Raw genomic sequence first — 20,579 nt, 5'->3', positions numbered from 1 at the left:
CGATTGCTGTATTTTTCATGTGTTGGCGAAATAAACACCTGGATACGAGTTTTTGTCATTTCGAGCTTTGCTTTAAAAATCTAAAATGGTTGTAAATAAAAAAAAAAAGGGAAAAGCTTTGGATATTGGACTTTAGTTTTGTAGGCGTTCATTTTTCTAGAGAACTGATTAGATTTGGTGTCAGATTTCACAGAGTTCAACTTGAACGCTTTGTTATGCGATGTCAGGGGTTTTGCAACGTCTCGGTTTCTCTTATATGGTCATTTTCCGCAAAATCTTTATTTCTGCAAATGAAACCTAAATTCATGTGTTTGTCTCCTGCAACATTCAGACTGTTGAAGAACAACGATTGAAGAACCAGACTCCGAAAATGAGTTACTGATCCGTGTGAAAGTTTCAGCTGTCAGTAGAGACCGCTGGAGGAACGATTTCAAAACTTTCTGTTGCACAGTTACTTTGCGATAATGCATTTGACTACCTTTCGTAAAGCCATTTTTAAACCCACCCTGAAAAACGCCTACAACCCTGAAGTACTCTGGCGAGGACAATGGCTGCAAATGTGCAGACCTAAGACATCTGCACCAAAAAACTTCGGCGATTATGAGAACATAAGACGGACTTACAATCTAAAACCCTCTGCACGATTTAATTTCGCTAAAGATGTGCTCGAGCAGTGGGAGAGGAAAGAAAAGGTAAACGAAAGCTCTACGATGTTGTCTTGGTATTTTCTGGTCTTTCTCACTGCACACTGGGTAATACTTTATTTAATTTTTTGACAAACATAGAATGTTTAACAGAATAGAAATTGCTGTACGATCACATTTTAATATGAAAATAAGTTTTTCAGAACATGTCTGAAATCCAAATTTGGAAATAGAATTTTGGAATACAAACCAAAATACTCCGACTGCCTGATACAGAGCACTGAAAAAGGTTTCCTGAGAAATCATCACGTGTTTTTTAACTGCCTTAAAATAATTTGACATTGGGCCGTGCGTGTAAGCCAATCAGAAAGCTTAGAGGCGGTTCTCAGCCAATTGCGTGAGTTTGGGGCGGGACTACGCGTTTTTTCGCTTTATGGAAGACCGGGTGAGCTTTTAAAGGAAACCTGTTTGAACATCAGTTTTATAGTTTAGTTTGGTGGTGCAGAAGTTACGCAATGCAGCTCAGAAGTTGATATGAAACAAAAATTCACAAATAATAATACAAAATCTTTAATGACTAGGGCTCAAAGGTAAGGGTTTTTTAGTTCAGTAGTTCAGGTTGTTGCTTGCCCTGCCAATATTTTTACCAGCCCTAACACAAAAATTATATATGTGTATTACTTATTAATGAAAATTATTGTAAAGTATTTCCCTTAGCTGTTTTATTTATTGTAATACCATCTTTTAGTTTCACAGTGCCACTGCCAACAGTTGTGTAAGCGTTTTGATTAATTGTCTACTCTTGTTGTGAAATTACAGAATGGACTGAAGTCATCTCTTCCAGCTCTGTGGTGGGTGAATGACATTGGGGAGGAGGTTCGATGGAGTTTTGAGGAGCTGGGGTTTCACTCCAGAAGACTAGCAAATGTTCTGTGTCAGGTGTGCGGTTTGGAAAAATGGGACCGTGTCTTCCTCATTTTACCTCAAGTCCCGGAGTGGTGGCTGGCTAATGTAGCATGTCTCAGAACAGGTGAAATATGCACAGTCATACTCAAACTTATTGAGTTTATGCTGAGAGATTTTCATTATCCTTTCTCCTTTGTTCTGCTTTCCTTTACTGTTTGGATTAAACTTTAATCTTCTTTTAAGGCTTTACCATGCTGGGAAAAATTATGTTGTGTTATTTTAATGTTATTTTTGGACCATCTTAATCAGTGTAGCCTTGCTGGGTAACCAGCCAACAAAAGTTCTGCCCAAAATACACACTTGTACTGGTAACTGGCAACATGTTTTTTTTTAAATGGTTTTAAGTAGTGATAGACTGATATATCAGCCAGGCCGATTAATTTGACAGTATTTGTTCTTTTTGAGCTAATTGTTTGAAAAGAAAACTGTCATTTTTATTTGTATAGCACTTTTCACAAAACACATCTTTTCAAAGCAGCTTTACAGAAGGTCATGCCTTAAAGGGATAGTTCACCCATAAACGAAACTTCAGTCATTATTTACCCACCCTCATGCCGTCTCAAGATTTATAGTGAATAAGGACTTAAATTTTGGTCTGTTTCTCACTCAAAGCGTTTGGATTTCTTCAGAAGACATTGATGAAACTACTCTAGTCGTATGGATTACTTTTATGCTGCCTTTGTCCATTTTGGACCCCATCGACTTATATTGGACAAAAACACCCCGTACATCTTTCAAAATACACTATATTGCCAAAAGTATTCGCTCATCTGCCTTTAGACGCATATGAATTTAAGTGACATCCCATTCTTAATCCATAGGGTTTAATATGACGTCGGCCCACCCTTTGCAGCTATAACAGCTTCAACTCATCTGGGAAGGCTTTCCACAAGGTTTAGGAGTTTGTTTATGGGAATTTTTGACCATTCTTCCAGAAGCGCATTTGTGATGTCAGACACTGATGTTGGATGAGAAGGCCTGGCTCGCAGTCTTCGCTCTAATTCATCCCAAAGGTGCTCTATCGGGTTGAGGTCAGGACTCTGTGCAGGCCAGTCAAGTTCTTCCACACCAAACTCGCTCATCCATGTCTTTATGGACCTTGTTTGTGCACTGGTGCGCAGTCATGTTGGAACAGGAAGGGGCCATCCCCAAACTGTTCCCACAAAGTTGGGAGCATGGAATTGTCCAAAATCTCTTGGTATGCTGAAGCATTCAGAGTTCCTTTCACTGGAACTAAGGGGCCAAGCCCAGCTCCTGAAAAACAACCCCACACCATAATCCCCCCTCCACCAAACTTCACAGTTGGCACAATGCAGTCAGACAAGTACCGTTCTCCTGGCAACCGCCAAACCCAGACTCGTCCATCAGATTGCCAGATGGAGAAGCTTGATTCGTCTCTCCAGAGAACGCGTCTCCACTGCTCTAGAGTCCAGTGGAGGCGTGCTTTACATCACTGCATCTGACGCTTTGCATTGCACTTGGTGCTGTATGGCTTGGATGCAGCTGCTCGGCCATGGAAACCCATTCCATAAAGCTCTCTACGCACTGTTCTTGAGCTAATATGTAGCGATTGACTCTGCAGAAAGTTGGTGACCTCTGCGCACTATGCGCCTCAGCATCCGCTGACCGCGCTCTGTCATTTTACATGGCCTACCACTTCATGGCTGAGTTGCTGTCATTCCCAATCACTTCCACTTTGTTATATACCACTGACAGTTGACTGTGGAATATTTAGTAGCGAGGAAATTTCACGACTGGACTTGTTGCACAGGTGGCATCCTATCACAGTACCACGCTGGAATTCATTGAGCTCCTGAGAGCGGCCCATTCTTTCACATATGTTTGTAGAAGCAGTCTGCATGCCTAGGTGCTTCATTTTATACACCTGTGGCCATGGAAGTGATTGGAACACCTGAATTCAATTATTTGGATGGGTGAGCGAATACTTTTGGCAATATAGTGTATCTTTGTGTTCCACAGAAGAAAGTCATACAAGTTTGAGATGGCATGAGGGTGAGTAAATGATGAAAGAATTATATATTTTTTAGGGTGAACTATCCCTTTAATGTCTTAATGCCCACAGTGAACATCTATATAGGAATCGTGCTCATATTTTCAAAGTGTAGTATTGTCCCAAATGGAACACTTAAAGGTTTTTTTAATAGACGGAACACAGAAACATTCGCTGTTTAACAGCTGACAGAAATTATGTTTAGAAAGCATGCGATGTGTTGCTGCTAGCTTTAGTACATAAGCCAAATTCAGCTCAACACTTGTATCTCAATCAACGTACATATTCAGTTACATTTTTAAGGTGCTATCTTCACTGAAGTTTCACTTGACACCTTCTCCATTATTTACAATTGTGGGAATTCTCCATATGTCTAGTTGTGTGTTTTTCTTTCAACACTTTTTTTTTTTTTTCTTTTCTTTTTGCCCCCCTTTTCTCATAGGTACTGTTCTGATCCCCGGCACTTGTCAGCTCACGGCTCGAGATATCCACCACCGGCTGCAGGCCTCTGGAGCCAAGTGTGTAATCACAGATGAAACTGTGGCTCCACTGTTGGACACAGTGGCCTCAGAATGCCCTTCCCTCACCATCAAACTTCTGCTGTCCCACAGGACCAGACACGGCTGGGGCAATCTGACAGAACTGATGGGGTGAGTGGAGGAGACTGAAGGGCAGATGTGCATGTACAATGCTATTTTAATCAGAAAGTCATTTGTGTGCATGAGACTTTTTAATTAATAATTGCACAAAGCAATAAGTGAGTAAAGCACCTTGATAGGATACAAGTACTTTAAATTGAACACTATAAATGTGTAAATGAAATTTTACATTTGTGTTGTAGAAGAGTATCAGATGAACATGTCTGTGTAGACACCAAGAGTGAGGAGCCCATGACTATCTTCTTTACCAGTGGCACGACTGGCTCACCCAAAATGACCCAACACAGCCACTGTAGTTTCGGCCTGGGGCTCACGGTGAACGGCAGGTTTGTGAGGTCATTTGTAAGGGTCAGCAGGCTGGATTCGTAAAATACCAGTTCTGCATTTTACCTAAAAGGAATAGTTCACCCAATTCTCATCATCATTTACTCACCTTCATGCCATCCCAGATGTGTATGACTTTCTTGCTTCTGCTGAACACAAATGAAGAAATGTTTTTTTATTTTTATTTTACCCTTTTTCTCCCAATTTGGAATGGCCAATTCCCAATGTGCTTTTAAGTCCTCGTGGTCGCGTATTGATTCGCCTTAGTCCAGGTGGCGGAGGACGAATCCCAGTTGCCTCCGCGTCTGAGACCATCAACCCGTGCATCTTATCACGTGGCTTGTTGAGCGCATTGCCACGGAGACATAGCGCATGTGGAGGCTTCACGCCATCCACCGCGGCATCCACGCTCAACTCGCCACGCACCCCACCGAGAACGAACCACATTATAGCGATCACGAGGAGGTTACCCCATGTGATTCTACCCTCCCTAGCAACCGGGCCAATTTGGTTGCTTAGGAGACCTGGCTGGAATCACTCAGCACACCCTGGGATTTGAACTAGCGAACTCCAGGGCTGGTAGCCAGCATCTTTACCACTGAGCTACCCAGGCCCCCACAAATGATGATTTTTAGAAAAATATGTCGGCTCTGTTTGTCCATTTGTCCATGTCGCAGGTGAAGATCCAAAAAGCACATTAAGTCAGCATAAAAGTCATACATATGTCTCTAGTGGTTAAATCCATATTTTTTGAAGCAATATGATAGGTGTGGGTGAGAAACAGATTGAAGAACCTTTTGTTCTATAAATCTTCACCTTTTGACCAGCCCCAATCAGTAGGTGCTATATGCACGAAGAATGCGAATCACCAAAAAACAAAAGAAGAAGAATGTAAAAGTGAAAGGGGAGATTTAAAGTAAAAAAATAAAAAATAAAAAAGACTTAATTATTGATCTATTTCTCACCCACAGCTATCATATCGCTGGATTTAATCACTGGAGTTGTATGGATTACTTTTATGCTGCCTTTATGTGTCATTTTGAGCTTCACAGTTCAGGTCACCATTTAATTCCATTGAATGGACCAACAGAGCTGAGATATTTTTCTAAAAATCTTCATTTGTGTTCTGCAGAAGAAAGAAAGTCATACACCTCTAGGATGGCATGAGGGTGAGTAAATGATGAGAGAATTTTCATTTTTGGGTGAACTATACCTTTAAAGACCTTAAATCTCTACTGTATGTACAGTATATTTAATGAGCAGATTTAACTTTCCGAGTAGTGGGAATTTCATACATTTTATGTAGTTATAAAAAGGTTAAATATGTATAATTCTTAATATTTATATAAAATGTGCTTGTTTGTGCAGGTACTGGTTGGATCTGACAGAGCGGGATATTTTATGGAACACATCGGATACGGGTTGGGCCAAGTCAGCATGGAGCAGTGTGTTTGCTCCTTGGATTCAAGGAGCATGTGTATTTGTTCGCCATATGCCACGGTTTGACACCACTACAGTTCTCAAGGTACAAAAACTAACCTAAAATCTTACTATGGATATACTTTGCAAATCAACAAATATAGCTGCATATGTATGTATGTTTTATGATTAGTAAATAGATTTCGTTGTGTGCAGTAAACTCAACAGTATAAAAGTATCCAGGTAAAACTCTTGTTTTTCTCATGAAAGACTTTGTGCAGCTATCCCATCACCACCTTCTGCACGGCACCAACAGCTTATCGGATGCTTGTACACGAGGACAGATCCAGGTACTCTGTCTGTAACTGCTGTGCTCTGATATCCTGGACACAAATGAATAATTTTTAGCTCCTACTTTAAAGATTTATTGTAATTTGGCTTTCAGGTTTAAATTCCAGGCTCTTGAGCACTGTCTGTGTGCTGGGGAACCTATAAACCCAGAAGTGATGTGGAAATGGAAAGAACTCACTGGATTAGACATCTATGAGGGTTATGGACAGACTGAAACTGTAAGTTTTATATAATGTCAATTTTTGTGAGAGCAATGTAAACGGAGGTAAAAACTGGTCCAAAATTAGAACCTTTTTATGTAGACACAAATTCATTAATAAAATCCATTACAATGAACTGAAGGAGAATAAATTTAAGCTTAGTTTTGTGTAGTCTCACACAAAGATCATTTTCTTCTTTTTCCACCCAGGTCTTAATTGCAGGCACATTCAAAGGCATGAAGATCAAACCAGGGTCTTTTGGAAAGGCGGCACCAGGATATGATGTTCAGGTGCAGCAGGGTTAAAAGGCCATAATAGTGTTTTCTAGGGGTGTCAATCGAAGATTAAAATTAAATTAATCAAATTAATTACATGATTTTCAGATTAATTAATGTCATATATCAATATTTGATGAAAAAGGCCCCCCAAAAAAGATAATTTAGTATACATTTTATTTAAAATAATTATAAATATTACAGTTGAGATCATTTAAATACATTACAACATGCAGTATATACACACATTGTGGCCGCAAACAAGTGAAAGTGGCTTAAGTCGAAATATTGTTTGTTTTATTTTCATATCATTGAACATAACCCTATTGTTGGCCTATTTTGGTCTGAGCTATTTTTAATTGTTGGTCTTTGTACTAATGCGTCAGACGGACACTTTCGGAGTGCCTCATTTTGGTTGCCTTTTACTAGTCTTCAGTGTCTCTAGTCATAATTGCTGGGTTTTTAGAATACGGTGTCAAATTAATTGAAAAACGCAACTTGAGATCTCTGCATTTTGTTGTACTCAATCCAGCTGTCGTTGAGTGCAAAAAGCGCATCTGTGGAAGACTGAGCTGCCTGTTGCTTTTGTTGGTTTGACAAATCTTGTTGCCTGTAAAACTGGCGTGCTGACTGCCCCCTACTGCCACATCAAGGTGGTACATCAAGCTTGAATTGCTCCGATGGTTGGAACATTCCTTATTACAGACTTTATGCACTCATTAAGGCTTTGAATTTTGTTGTTGTTTTTTTTATGCATTATTTTTCATATGATTAATTGGAATAAATTAACATGTTAAAACAACAGATGTATTATTTTACTTTTCATTAAAATTTGTCGCACTAGTTTAACGTGCAAAATCGGCAGCCTGAGTATTTTCCTTTTTTATTTTTATTGCCTCATGTTAGTAATGTATAAACAACCGTTCCTATAAATGTTTAAATTGCTTTTCAAGGGAACAGACGCTTCTTGCTATTTTAAAGGAATATTCCGGGTTCAATACAAATTAAGCTCAATTGTCAGCATTTGTGGCATTATATTGATTACCACAAAAAATTATTTTGACGTCCCCCTCCTTTTTTTATTTTTTTTATTTTTATTTTCTCCCCAATTTGGCATGCCCAATTCCCAGTGTGCTCTAGGTCCTCGTGGTGGCATAGTGACTCGCCTCAGTCCGGGTGGTGGAGGACGAATCTCAGTTGCCTCTGCATCTGAGACCATCATCTTATCACGTGGCTTGTTGAGCGCGTTATCATGGAGACCTAGCGCATGTGGAGGCTCACGCTATTCTCCGCGGCATCCACGCAAAACTCACCATGCGCCCCACCGAGAGCGAGAACCACATTATAGCGACCACGAGGAGGTTAACCCAACGTGACTCTACCCTCCCTAGCAACCGGCCCAATTGGTTGCTTAGGAAGCCTGACTGGACCCCTCCTTTTCTTTAAAAAAAAATCTGGGTTACAGTGAGGCACTTACAATGTAAGTGAATGGGGCCAAGTTTTGGATGTTAAAATACTACATTTTTCTAAAGTATAGCCACTAGACATAAACAATATGCATTAAAACATGATTTTAGTGTGATAAAATCACTTACTAACCTTTTCTGTGTAAAGTCATAGCCAATTTTACAACTTTATTGCCATGACGACAAACCCTAAAATGATGATTTAAACAACTTTACAGCTCAAATAACACACTAGTTGTAACATAAAAATTAATGTATGTGCTTTTATAAAATTATAAGCTTCACATTTCTGTCTTTAAACCCTCCAAAAATTGGCCCCATTCACTTTCATTGTAAGTGCCTCACTGTAACCTCGATTATTGCATTTTCAAAGAAAAGGACGGACGAGTCTAAATTAATTTTTTTGGTAATCAACATTATGCCACAAATGCTGTCGATTGAGCTTAACTTGTGCAGAATCCAGAATATTCTCTTTAAGGAGCTTTACACTGATTTGGACTGATTTCAGTGAGCTTTTTGGATGTTTTGTTTGAAGGTGGTGGATGAAGATGGTTTCATTGTGCCACAAGGACAAGAGGGGAACCTCGCCATCAGAGTGAAACCACACAGACCCTTCTCTCTCTTTACAGAGTACACGGTACTTCTGCTCAAACACACTTTCACTCAGTGGGTCTGTAGTGTACGATTAATACCGTTTTTTCAGCATTGAGCAAATCAAGTTTTACTACTGAATTCATCCTATAGGGGGAGCCAGAGCGCACAGCAGAATGTTTCCGTGGCGATTTCTACCTGACAGGTGACAGAGGAATGATGGATGATGACGGATACCTGTGGTTCATCGGCAGAACTGATGATGTTATCCTCTCTGCAGGGTACAGTAACGGTTTTTTTTATCGTTTATTTGATACAAAGTTTATTTAGCTTGATATCTTTGATTGTGTGCGTTTTAGGTACCGCATTGGCCCATTTGAGGTGGAAAATGCTCTGATAGAACATCCAGCTGTAGCAGAATCAGCCGTGGTTAGCAGCCCTGATCCGGTTCGAGGAGAGGTACTGCAATTGCCTTCTCTATGAAGCATATATGCGAGACTGTCTTAAAATTTGGCCAAAACAAGGTGTCTTAGAACAGCCAACAGAATTTTGAAACAGCCTTCACATCGGGAGTATACCTATGATGCCTTTAAATACTGTTTAAGTAGACATCTTACTAGGTTTTAGAGCAAAGTTGGTATATTAAGTTCTTGGAGTAGTTTAAGATTTTAACTAATTGTGATGTTTTTCACTTAAAATACAAAATGTGATTTTCACACTGGTTTTCAGAAAAGAGAGGGATCTTAACTGTTTGTGCTCTGTGTTTTAGGTGGTAAAGGCTTTTGTAGTGCTGACAGCAGATTTTAAATCAAGACACCATGAAGAACTGATCCAGGAACTACAAACACATGTAAAGAGTGTCACAGCTCCTTATAAATATCCACGCAAGGTAACTGATCCCACTGCCATCCTCTTATATTTCCTAATTTCACTCGATACATTTTTATTTTGGAAACATTGTTACATTTTGTTCCCCATTTCAAATGTTTCAATCAATTTCTTGTCAGATTGAATTTGTGGATCATCTGCCCAAGACTGTAAGTGGAAAAATAAGGCGAGTGGAGTTAAGAAAGAAGGAATGGGAACAGAAAATGAGCTAGAACTGGAAATCCTTAATGGGCTGGAACACGAATCCTTAAAGGGATAGTTCACCTAAAAATAAAAATGTTAAGATGAATGTGAGCTGAGATCATAGAGAATATACAAGACTTATATAAGGAACCTTTAGCCTCATGCACTACTAAACTTCAGACCTGTATTACTACTGCTTGCCTGCAGGGGGCAGCATTTCTTAACAATGAACTCCAACCTACATCATACTTCTTATTTCCTTTGCAATACACATTTTAATAAATTTGAATGTTTTTACCATGTTTATTCATAGTAATGCAAGAATTTAAAGGAATAGTTCAAAGATGAAAATTCTCTCATCATTTACTCACCCTCATGCCATCTCAGATGTGTATGACTTTTTTTCTTCTGCTGAACACAAACATAGATTTTTTAGAAGAATATTTCTGCTCTGTAGGTCCATACAATGCAAGTCAACAGGGTCCAGTGACGGTACCTTTGATGGTACACTTGGGAATTTGTTACCTGCAGAACGCTTTAGCATGATGTCATGTGATTTATTTGATCTGATTTGTGGCTTACAACTATATCTGATCTGTATCTGATCCCTGTGTGCTATTTGTTGAATGATAAAAGGATTATACATTTTTGTGGATTTTTTAATTTTTGAAATCTGACCCTACAGAGGAATGTAGTGAATTTTCAGAGGAAAATTTACTTTTCCATATTTTACAGTCACATGTTTAGGCCACAAATTTCCCTGTCAGTTTAAAAAAATAAAAGGCTAAAATGTAAAACGTTTGAAATGTAAAACTTTTGCTTAGAAAAGTTCTCAACATTTTTTTATTCAAGGACCAGAGAATGCAGTAATGAGGGACAGGTGCTTGTTTAATTGACCTGTTAATGGGGCTTATGCTTATTGGGTGGAAAAAACAGAACCAAGTGACATTTGGTTTTGCCTTCCGTTGACTATTAGGGTTTATTGTTTTATTATACTGATGTCCAGGCCAAAATAAGCCAGACTGAAACACATTCTAGATAATATCTAATCCATGTTTTGAGATGTTGTTTTGTTTGTTATGGTGACTTGAAGAATGTCACAATAAAAACAGAATGTGTATTTTTGTGGGTTTTCTCTAGGCTCACTAAATCCGTTTTGCTTTGCCGCGGTTAGAATTTGAGTGTCTCAAAAACTAGTGAGCTCCTTCCAGAAAGTATTGTGGTAGCACCATGGTGTGGTGATTAGCATCAAATTTAATTGCAATTCCAAAAAAAATAAAGTTGGAACAGTATGGAAAATACTAATAAAAACAAAAAGGAATGATATGTAAATTCTACTCACCTTGTGCTATATTGAAAGCACTAAAACATATTTTGATGCTTTACCTTATGAATTTGTTTATTTGCTTTTTAAATATACAATTATTTCAAATCAGATGATTGCAACACGCTCCAAAAAAGTTGGGACAGTTGAGTGTTTACCACTGTGTAATGCAAGGTTTTTTAAATTTAGCAAGCAGAATTTTCCCCTATTCATCCATTATGCAGGTCTTCAGCTGTGGAATAGTATGGGGCCTTTGTTGTTGTTTTTGCGCTTAAATTCTAGAGACTGTTGTGTGTGAAAATCCCAGGAGATCAGCAGTTACAGAAATACTCAAACCAGCCCATCTGGCACCAATGATCATGCCATGGTCCAAATCACTGAGATCACATTTTTCCCCCATTCTGATGGTTGATGTGAACATTAACTGAAGCTCCTGACCTGTATCTGCATGATTTTATGCACTGCACTGCTGCCACACGATTGGCTGATTAGATAATCATATGGATGATTGTTGGTGCCAGATGGGCTGGTTTGAGTATTTCTGTAACTGTTGATCTCCTGGGATTTTCACACACAACAATCTAGAATTTACTCAGAATGGTGCCAAAAACAAAAAACATCCAGTGAGCGGCAGTTCTGTGGATGGAAACGCCTTGTTGATGAGAGAGGACAACAGAGAATGGCCAGACTGGTGTGAAATGACAAAGTCTACAGTAACTCAGATAAACGCACTGTACAATTGTGGTGAGAAGAATAACATCTCAGAATGCTATTCTGAGATGCGGGTTGGTGCTGTTTTATATAGGCAGGTGGTTTTAATGTTGTGGCTGATCGGTGTATATATTTTACAACACTATATTACTCTACAATCAATCAATGTATTATAAAAATAATACCAGTGTTAAATGCATTGAATACTATAGGAAATACATATGGGTTATACATATGTATTCTAGGTATTGTCATGGAAATTCTCTTATAGATCAAAAGGCTGACTAAGAAAAATGTCTTAACTAGACGCTGAGACATTTTTGACCCACATATGTGTTCTAGGGTTGAATCAGCATTTAAAACATCCAATATTTCTATTAGAAACACAGTCCCAACTTGCTAAAATAACAAATTTATTGTATAGCTATTTCTATTAAATGCATTGTTATTTTAATTAATTGTTCGAACTCAAATTTGTTTGTGTCTCTTATTGAATGTGAAATCATGATTATATGTTCATGTTTATTATTAATGATTACTTTTAATAAAAAAATGCTGTACAGGTTGCAATAAGATAGGGGGCTCAGAATGCAAAGATGTCAGGGGGCCCAAAAATCCTTTTGCCAACGAAGGCCCCGTGCAATTCGCAGCTGAAAATTCCACTTGCTAAACTTAAACTTGTGTCTTCAATGCCCAAATGCTTAAGTGTTATTAGAAGAAATGTTGATGTTGCACAGTGGTAAACACATGACAGCCTCAACTTTGTTTGGAGTGTGTTGCAATCATCTGATTTTGATTGAGTGTATATTAAGAAAAACATCAAATGCAATTAACATGGTAAAACATCATACAATGTGTTGTTGCTGTGCTGCTTTCAATATAACAGGGTAGTATTTACAGATCACTCCTTTATGTTTTTATTAGCATCTTCTGTACTGTCCCTGAATTGGGGTTGTAGCCTACTTTTGGCACTCCTTATTAGTGTAGGCAGCATTTTAGGCATTTAGTCAAGTCGTGAGTAAACACTTGCGCCTATGATGCCAAATATCGCTGTCTATGTAGTAGGGCCTAATCTCACTAGGTTTTGAGACACAGCTATTAATAAAGGATTTTCAGAACATTTGGTTCAGTGCTCTTGGTTTAGCCGTGAGGTGCGCACAGGTCACCGGCTCTCAATGGATTTTTTTTCTTTTCTTTTTTTTCTGCATCAAGTGGAAATCCGCGGACCACGTGAGATGAGTGTGCAATGACAGTGAACCGACAGCGAGCGGTCTCGCGCAGTTCTCGAGAAGTGGACCCGCATTCACATTACTTGATGTAATCAACCACTTTATCGCTTGCATTTTCTTTCTATTTATTTTGCTTTTTTGGGTTTGCAGTTTTTTTTTCTCTCCCCTTTTTTGCTATGGCTTGGCCGTGCATCAGCAGAGTATGTTGTTTAGCGCGGTTCTGGAATCAGTTTGATAAATCGGATTTGTCGGTTCCGCTAACGATTCAGAACTATTCGGACATCGCGGAGCACGAGGTGCAATCCGTGACCAAACTGGTTTCCACGGAGCAAGCGCCGAGCATCGACTTCGTAACGCCGGATCAGCGCGACTCAACCACGGCGCGGGATGCTGCTGGAGCTCGGTGGCCGCATCGGGGACGGACGGAAGCGAGTTACAAACCCCGCGAGGACTACCATCCTCCGGGTGTGCCTTTTCCGAGCGTCACCCAATATAAACAGGATTACAAACCTTGGCCCATTCCGAAGAAGGACAACTTTCCCTGGATTATTAACGGCGGAAAAAGCGGCGCATTAACGGACAGCCCGGTAAACAGTTACCCGAACGGCACGAATCAGCCGCGGGTGGAGAGAAAGGAGCGCAGCGGCAGGCAGAGAGGCGGAGATCAGATCAGCTCGTACAGGTACTGATGATCAATCCAGGAGTTTTGCTCTGTGGCCTCTCAAGGGAGCTGTTCTTTCAGCACCTCTCATTGACTGACTCAGACTCGCTTCTTTTCATTTAGTTATCATAATTAATCCAAATGAGACCCAGCAAATAAGCATTTGGCATTTAGATTTTGTTTGGTGCAAGAAACACTTTACAACGACTATATTATACTTATTATTTGTTATAATCCTAAAATACTAATGAAAAATATTTTAAATATTAAAAAGTATTTTAAAATATGTTTTAGTTAAAAAAGTCATTATAACAACGATATATATATAATTAATTCTAAAAATGTGTTTTGGGTAAATTGGTTGTTTTATTAATTATATTATTTAATGTTTTAATTTATTAATATTACATATATATTATTAATTTTTATTATTATTCTATATATACATTTTATTTTACGTTATTACATACTATTTATTACTAATCAGAATATATATATATATATATATATATATATATACTTATATTTTTATATATATATTTATTATATTATATAACAATATTATAAATAATATAAAATACAAATATAATAAATATAAAATATTTTAGTTATAAATGATATATTCGCTATCGTTAGAGCACATTTTATTATAAGCTATTTATATATATATATATAAAGAGAGAGAATATTATTATTATGTAGAATATAATAATTTATAATATATATTTTACAATAGTGTTTTTTTTTTTTTTTTTTTTTTTTTTAAGCGAAGCTAAGGTTGTTGTAATGGTTGTGCATTGCGGTGATTTTCAAACGATGTGCTCACTTGTCATGCATATTTAATTGGACAACTCGTAAAAGAGCAATGAAACTAAAATCTAATATGACATAAATTAAGTCGGATGAAAACATAATTATGATCGACAGAGCTGTTTGTATCAGCCTATCGTTTACTAGTTGATCTGTGATTTATGCATCATTTCACTTCAATTATTCAACTAAGCACTTCGCAGATTGATTTTCCCAGAGGATTTCATGCTTCTGCAGATTGTGCTGTTATAATCCTCTGAATATAAAGCCCTCTGCTGTGGGGTTTTCAACATATCGGACTGTAGTTTTTATGAAGAACATAATTTTTTCATATAGACAGACAATGAGCATGATGCAGCTATTCATATAAGTGACTTGAATCATGTTTCATACAGGTTGTAGTAAATCACTGATCAGGCCACCTGTTGCTTTCATTTAGAAACTTGATTTTAGCTCTGCATAACCTCTGCTGCTCTTGTCTGATGCTCCCCAGGACTCTGACACTGTTTTTGTCTGTCTGTAACATTTGATCTCTCTCTGGGATCAGGCAGGAGTACCAGCCTTGGTCTAGAGCCCGGCCATCAAAGTCTGCCCAAAAACGACCCACCTTCCTCAGTACAGGCACTGGTGAGCCCCAACCTGAGACCAGCTACCAGGCTGCCTTCAGCACGGACACACTCAGACATTCAAATGGTGTTCTGGAGACCAGCACGCACACACAGCCAAGCAGTCTGTCAGAGAGAGCACACACACAGAGGACAGAGCTCGGCATTAAACCAGAGGTGAGCAGAACGACTGATCAGGGAGATGAGATCTGACAGCGTGCTGATGTAACAAAGATCAACAATGTGCACAAATTTAAACCACACTCAGCAGAATGAGATTACACAGCAAATTTTGATATAATAAGCAGGGGATCATTGTGTAAAACCAATGTCAAATTTAGACTAAATAACTTCTCATTTTGATCTAATGCTTTTTTAACAATCACAATTTTGTATTTAGAAAATAATGGGTGACTCTCACAAAACCCGTTAAGAAAATGTCCTGGTCATACAATAATCAAAAAATCAATACGTAATAAATAAATAAATCTATATATATTTGGCATAAAGAAAATTAAGCCTAAATTCAGAACCATTAAATTTTTTTGCATTATTTTCAGAACACGTAACATGTTACTCCCTCATGTTTCTACCATTTCAGTAAAAAAGATGCTGTTGTACAATTATTTTTCTTATTTTAAATCAGCAGAAATGAAAAGCAGTACCAGTGGAGAACTACTATGATGTATAAATACTTTACAAGTTAAATAATATATCTTTTTTTTTATGTTGCATAATGAGAATATCATAGTGACTATCTTTTTTGCTGTGTGGTAATGAGAATTGCGGGGTAAAATGTGCACAACTGTCCTGAAAATAATATCACAATGTAAAATAAAAATATTTATTGGCCCTAAAATATGCTTCATTTTCTCTAGGCAAAATATAATTGGAGTAATATAGGACGAAGACATATTCTTGACAGGTTTTTTTTAATTTTTTTTATTTATTTTTTTTCTCAGAAACACCCTTGTATACAATACTGCACTTACAAAGGAAGCCTATAGTACATGCTGCCTCTGGAGGCAGTGTTTTAAATTTGTTTATAGTATACCAATTTTGGCTAAAGAAAAATCGGCACAAGCATGCCGATTGTTATGTGAGATCAGGCAGGTACATGTTGGTTTTAAAAGCTTTTACATGAATTCTTCAGTAAAAATATTTGATATATGAGCCGTAAAGTTAAAAATCTAAAAGTCTAAAATGTCCTTTTGAAGTGGGACTATTGCTTTCGCAAAAGGAGATGTTAGGCAGAATGTTAGCCTCAGTCACCATTTACTTTCATTGGATCTTTTGTCCATTCAGTGAAAGTGAATGTTGACTGGGGCTGTCATTCTACCCAAAATGTCCTTTTGTGTTTCACAGAAGAAACAAGGTCATACTTTTCTAGAACAACAAAGTTGTTTTTAACCTAGAATATTCCTTTAAGTTACAAGCAATGTTGATTTGCGTAACCTTATAGGTTAATCTGTGAAATCAAGTTCAATATGCAATTAAATTATATTAGTTATTTAACACTAATGCCTTTCTGGGACAAATCAGGGTTTTAGGTCACAATTTCTGAATACTGGTGCAGATCTGGTTGTACCCTCTGTGTCTGTTGATGTTGATCCATTGATGTTATGTAATCAGAGACTGACCCAGCTCCCATGGCACGTTACGTGAATGTAGGCTCTGTGCTTTCTGTCAATAATAATCAAAGCTTACTGTGAAACTGGGAAGACATTTAGAGCAGTCTCCATTATGTTTGCACAATTCTGCAGTGATGTATATCAGTAATAATCAGATTTAGTCCTAATTGCACTCTGTGTACCCAATGGATCCTCTTATACTGTACCTCAAAGGTGCTTAACCAGTGAGGAGAGAAACAGACAACTAAAGACAATACCAGGGACCTGAGGCAGAAATGCATGGATTTATTTGGTGAGGATTTATGGTGGGTGAACCATTTGTGCCCATGGTGTCACTTTAATTGCTCTGTTATTCTATTATAACTTTTCCCATTTTATTTAACCTGAGCTGCACTATTTGTAATTTGTCAAGTTATCAGACAGATCCACTGGTCTGTTGTTCTAATGCAGTGAGAATAAATGTTTTGAGATCATATCTAATGGTTGGTTACCTTCCTTTTTATGTGCATGTCTTTGTAATGCTTTTCCAGTTTTTTTTTTTTTAAGTCTTCAAAAAGAGTGTGTGAGACTGATGTGCTGAAATTTTGTGGAGTATGTGTCTGAAAGATTACTGGATAGTGTATGACTATGTCACTGGAGATTTGCGTGACTAAGCCAGCTGGCATCATTTCAGCCATCCCTGGGGTTTAACTCAAATAAAACCTATCCTGCCCTCCTTTTTGCCCTGCAGCTTCTGATTAAATTAATTTGACTAGAAAGGGCAGATTATTTGTCCACTTTTCTTAGACACTAGCTTGGACAAAGAGACCAGATATGTATAAAACTACTGGACCATTCTTATAAGAATATTCCAGATTCAGTGCAAGTTCAGCTCAATCGACAGCATTTGTGGCATAATGTTGATTCCCACAAAAATTATTTCTACTAATCCATCCTCTTTAAAAAAGGCAAAAAATTGGCTACAGTGAGGTTTTTACAATGGAGCTGAATGGGGCTAATTTGTGGAGGGGTTAAAGGCAGAAATGTGAAGCTAAAATTTTTATAAAACCACAAATAAATTCTTCTGTTAAAACTTGAGCCGTAAAGTTGTTCGATTTAAATTTTTAGGGATGTTTTAGGGTTTACAGCATTACGTCAGCATGGAAACAAAGTTCTAAAATTCGATATAACTTTACACAGAAAAGGTTAGTAAGTCATTTGATTACACTAAAATCATGCTAACATGCATATTGTTTACATCTTGTAAATATACTTTTGAAACAGGGCATTTTAACATTTATGGATTGGCCCCATTTACTTCCAATGTAAGTGCCTCATTGTAACCCAGATTTCTGCTTAGAAGTCTAAATGAATTTGAGTTATAAACAACATTATGCCACAAATGCTGTCGATTGAGCTTAACTTGTATTAAACCCGGAATATTTGTTTAATCTTTGTGTTTATTTTTTCACATTATGTTCATATCAGGCTATCAGTTCTAAGAAAATGGAAGATTGGAGTATATAATATGTGCTCCCCTTACAAATATTTGGCCCTTGAAAATACTTAAATTACAGTATTTATACTGCATTTCTAGCAGTTGTATGGTAGTATTCCAATCCAAACATAGCTCAGATATTGACACAATTCTGCTTTAAGTGAGTCTGCATGGCTGAGGGAGTTGTCAGGTTCTTTTTCTAGAAATACTAAACATAGTGTGTGAATGTGAGTGTGCGAGAGAGAAAAAGATTTAGTACATAAATCTCATTTTCTTTTTTTTCCCTCCACTGCTTGGCCTCTCACACAATAAGTTCCACCTTTTCCCCACAGTGCTTAGGAACAGATATTGTCTTCCAGCCAGAAATGGAGAAAGTCTGAGAGAGAGAGTCAGTTAGATGGAAAATTAAAGAAAGGTAGGCTGGATGGCAAATTGTATACTAATCATTGTACATTGAAAAAGGTATGACAAACGTGCCTTCGAATTTTTGAAGTGTGCATATGGGCTAATATTTTTTTGGGCTAATAGTTTTTTGGGCTAATATTGCGGTGGCTATCTTTCAACTTTCAAATATAGGAAAATAACAATGAATGCAAAGCCGAAGCTACAACAGCAGCTTTTAAATTGATGAGCCTAAAAGTAATAATGAGTTATTTTCATTTATTATTTTCACTTAAATGAAAACGTGTACAGTACGGACAAAGGCGTGTTACATCAAGAGACAATTCTTTTTGATGTAGCAGTGTGTCTCGATACTGTCTGTCTTACTGCATACTAAAACATTTATATGTATTTTTCTCATTGCCAGTGAAGTAAATACTTTTAGAGGCAATGCAAAGCACTACCAATTGCATTTTCATAGGGGTCTAATCCACAAACTTGAGTTTGAATCTTCAGTCATTGTGATCATTTTAATTGAAATGTCTATATTTGTGTGTAACAGGAGCAGGTGTTGAAGACTAAGCTGTCACCAAACCCGTCCGCTGTCTTTCAGAGCAAATCAAGGATCTTCAACATATGATCCATCAAGCTGAAAGAGACGCACACACATCTGATTCAGCCTTTCACTAAAAGAGGAAATCATTTAAAAAGAAGGAATGTCTCAAAAGACACATGAATGTTCAGAAACTGGAGGTATTGGGAGACTTGGAATGTATATCATAAATCAGGGGAAAAGAACAACTGAGATAGAAGAGAGAAATTTTCAGGACTGCAGGAACTTGTGTAAGATGTAAAATCAGTTAAATTGTGAAAAGCAAAATCAGTTTAACAAGATTCTCCAAATCATTCCACAGAGGAAATAATAGAACTAAAGAAATTTTGCTGGACATTTACTCAATGTAAAATCTATGCAAGAGAATGTATGTTTCAAATGTTAAACATCTACTGAAAGGATATGTTTGTAATAAACTTCAAGTGAAAAAGTGTGTGAGAGAAAGGGTGTGTGAAAGAGTGACTGGGAAAGTAAAAAAAACAGGCCTCAAGATTTGCTGACCTTGCCATGTCCCTGCTCAATGAAAATCTGCATGTTTCATAATAGTTTTATGTTTTGTTTGAATATGCAATGTTTAACAATGAGGAAAAATGCAAAAATGTAATATGGTAACTTAGTGTGGGTGTGTAGTTACACTATTCTTTGTATATAGTAATGCTCTTCTGCTTTTCTTGCTGTGTTAATGTCTGCCTGAGAACACTGGATGCTTTTAATTGCTGTTTTCCCTTTACAGACCTTATTGTATTTACATTTATACATTAAGATTAGTTAACTTTTACTGAATGTTGAGGGTGAATTACTCAAGAGGGGTATCCCATCGTGACCAAATTTGGTCTTGAGGGATATTAAGGGAAATATTGAGAGCAAACACTGTTTAAATAAAAATTACCTTCTGCATTGATGATGATGATTTAATCAAAGAGACTCAATCTAAATATTCACTCTCCCATACATACATTTAAATACTTCTGTTGTTTTGTGCAAAGAATCCCTTAAAACCATCATTAAAACAGTAAAGTTCAACACAGAACTATCTAGAACTTACCTGACTTTACTGAAACATATGGACAAAGAACAGGGGTCCCTTAAAAGTGTTAGTTCACCCAAAAGTGAAAATTCTCATCATTTACTCACCCTCATGCCATCTAAGATGTGTATGA

General features: G+C 37.5%; 1 protein-coding gene across 4 annotated transcripts; it reads left to right on the top strand.

Moving 5' to 3' along the window:
- The first annotated feature begins 145 nt into the window (after positions 1 to 145).
- acsm3 (acyl-CoA synthetase medium chain family member 3) lies at positions 146 to 20,337 on the top strand. 4 transcript variants are annotated; one of them, XR_007897117.1, is made up of 14 exons: positions 155 to 692; positions 1,464 to 1,674; positions 4,064 to 4,271; positions 4,463 to 4,606; positions 5,973 to 6,129; positions 6,294 to 6,373; positions 6,469 to 6,592; positions 6,784 to 6,864; positions 8,851 to 8,952; positions 9,060 to 9,187; positions 9,266 to 9,365; positions 9,676 to 9,795; positions 15,260 to 15,494; positions 19,369 to 20,337. XR_007897117.1 is itself a non-coding variant. In XM_051696872.1 (13 exons), exons 1-13 carry the CDS (start codon positions 465 to 467, stop codon positions 10,004 to 10,006), a joined length of 1,776 nt encoding a protein of 591 aa, XP_051552832.1. In that variant the 5' UTR covers positions 159 to 464; the 3' UTR covers positions 10,007 to 11,068. The 4 variants fall into 4 exon arrangements, 2 of the variants coding, with proteins under 2 accessions (XP_051552833.1, XP_051552832.1); XM_051696872.1 differs by lacking the exons at positions 15,260 to 15,494; positions 19,369 to 20,337 and adding an exon at positions 9,914 to 11,068 and having other exon boundaries at positions 159 to 692; XR_007897118.1 differs by lacking the exons at positions 9,060 to 9,187; positions 9,266 to 9,365; positions 9,676 to 9,795; positions 15,260 to 15,494; positions 19,369 to 20,337 and adding an exon at positions 7,382 to 7,502 and having other exon boundaries at positions 146 to 692.
- Positions 20,338 to 20,579: the final 242 nt, after the last annotated feature.

The sequence above is a fragment of the Myxocyprinus asiaticus genome, chromosome 5 (assembly GCF_019703515.2).
Source record: "Myxocyprinus asiaticus isolate MX2 ecotype Aquarium Trade chromosome 5, UBuf_Myxa_2, whole genome shotgun sequence".
In the NCBI taxonomy this organism is placed as follows: Eukaryota; Metazoa; Chordata; class Actinopteri; order Cypriniformes; family Catostomidae; genus Myxocyprinus; species Myxocyprinus asiaticus.
This window is presented reverse-complemented; position numbering and strand designations above follow the sequence as displayed.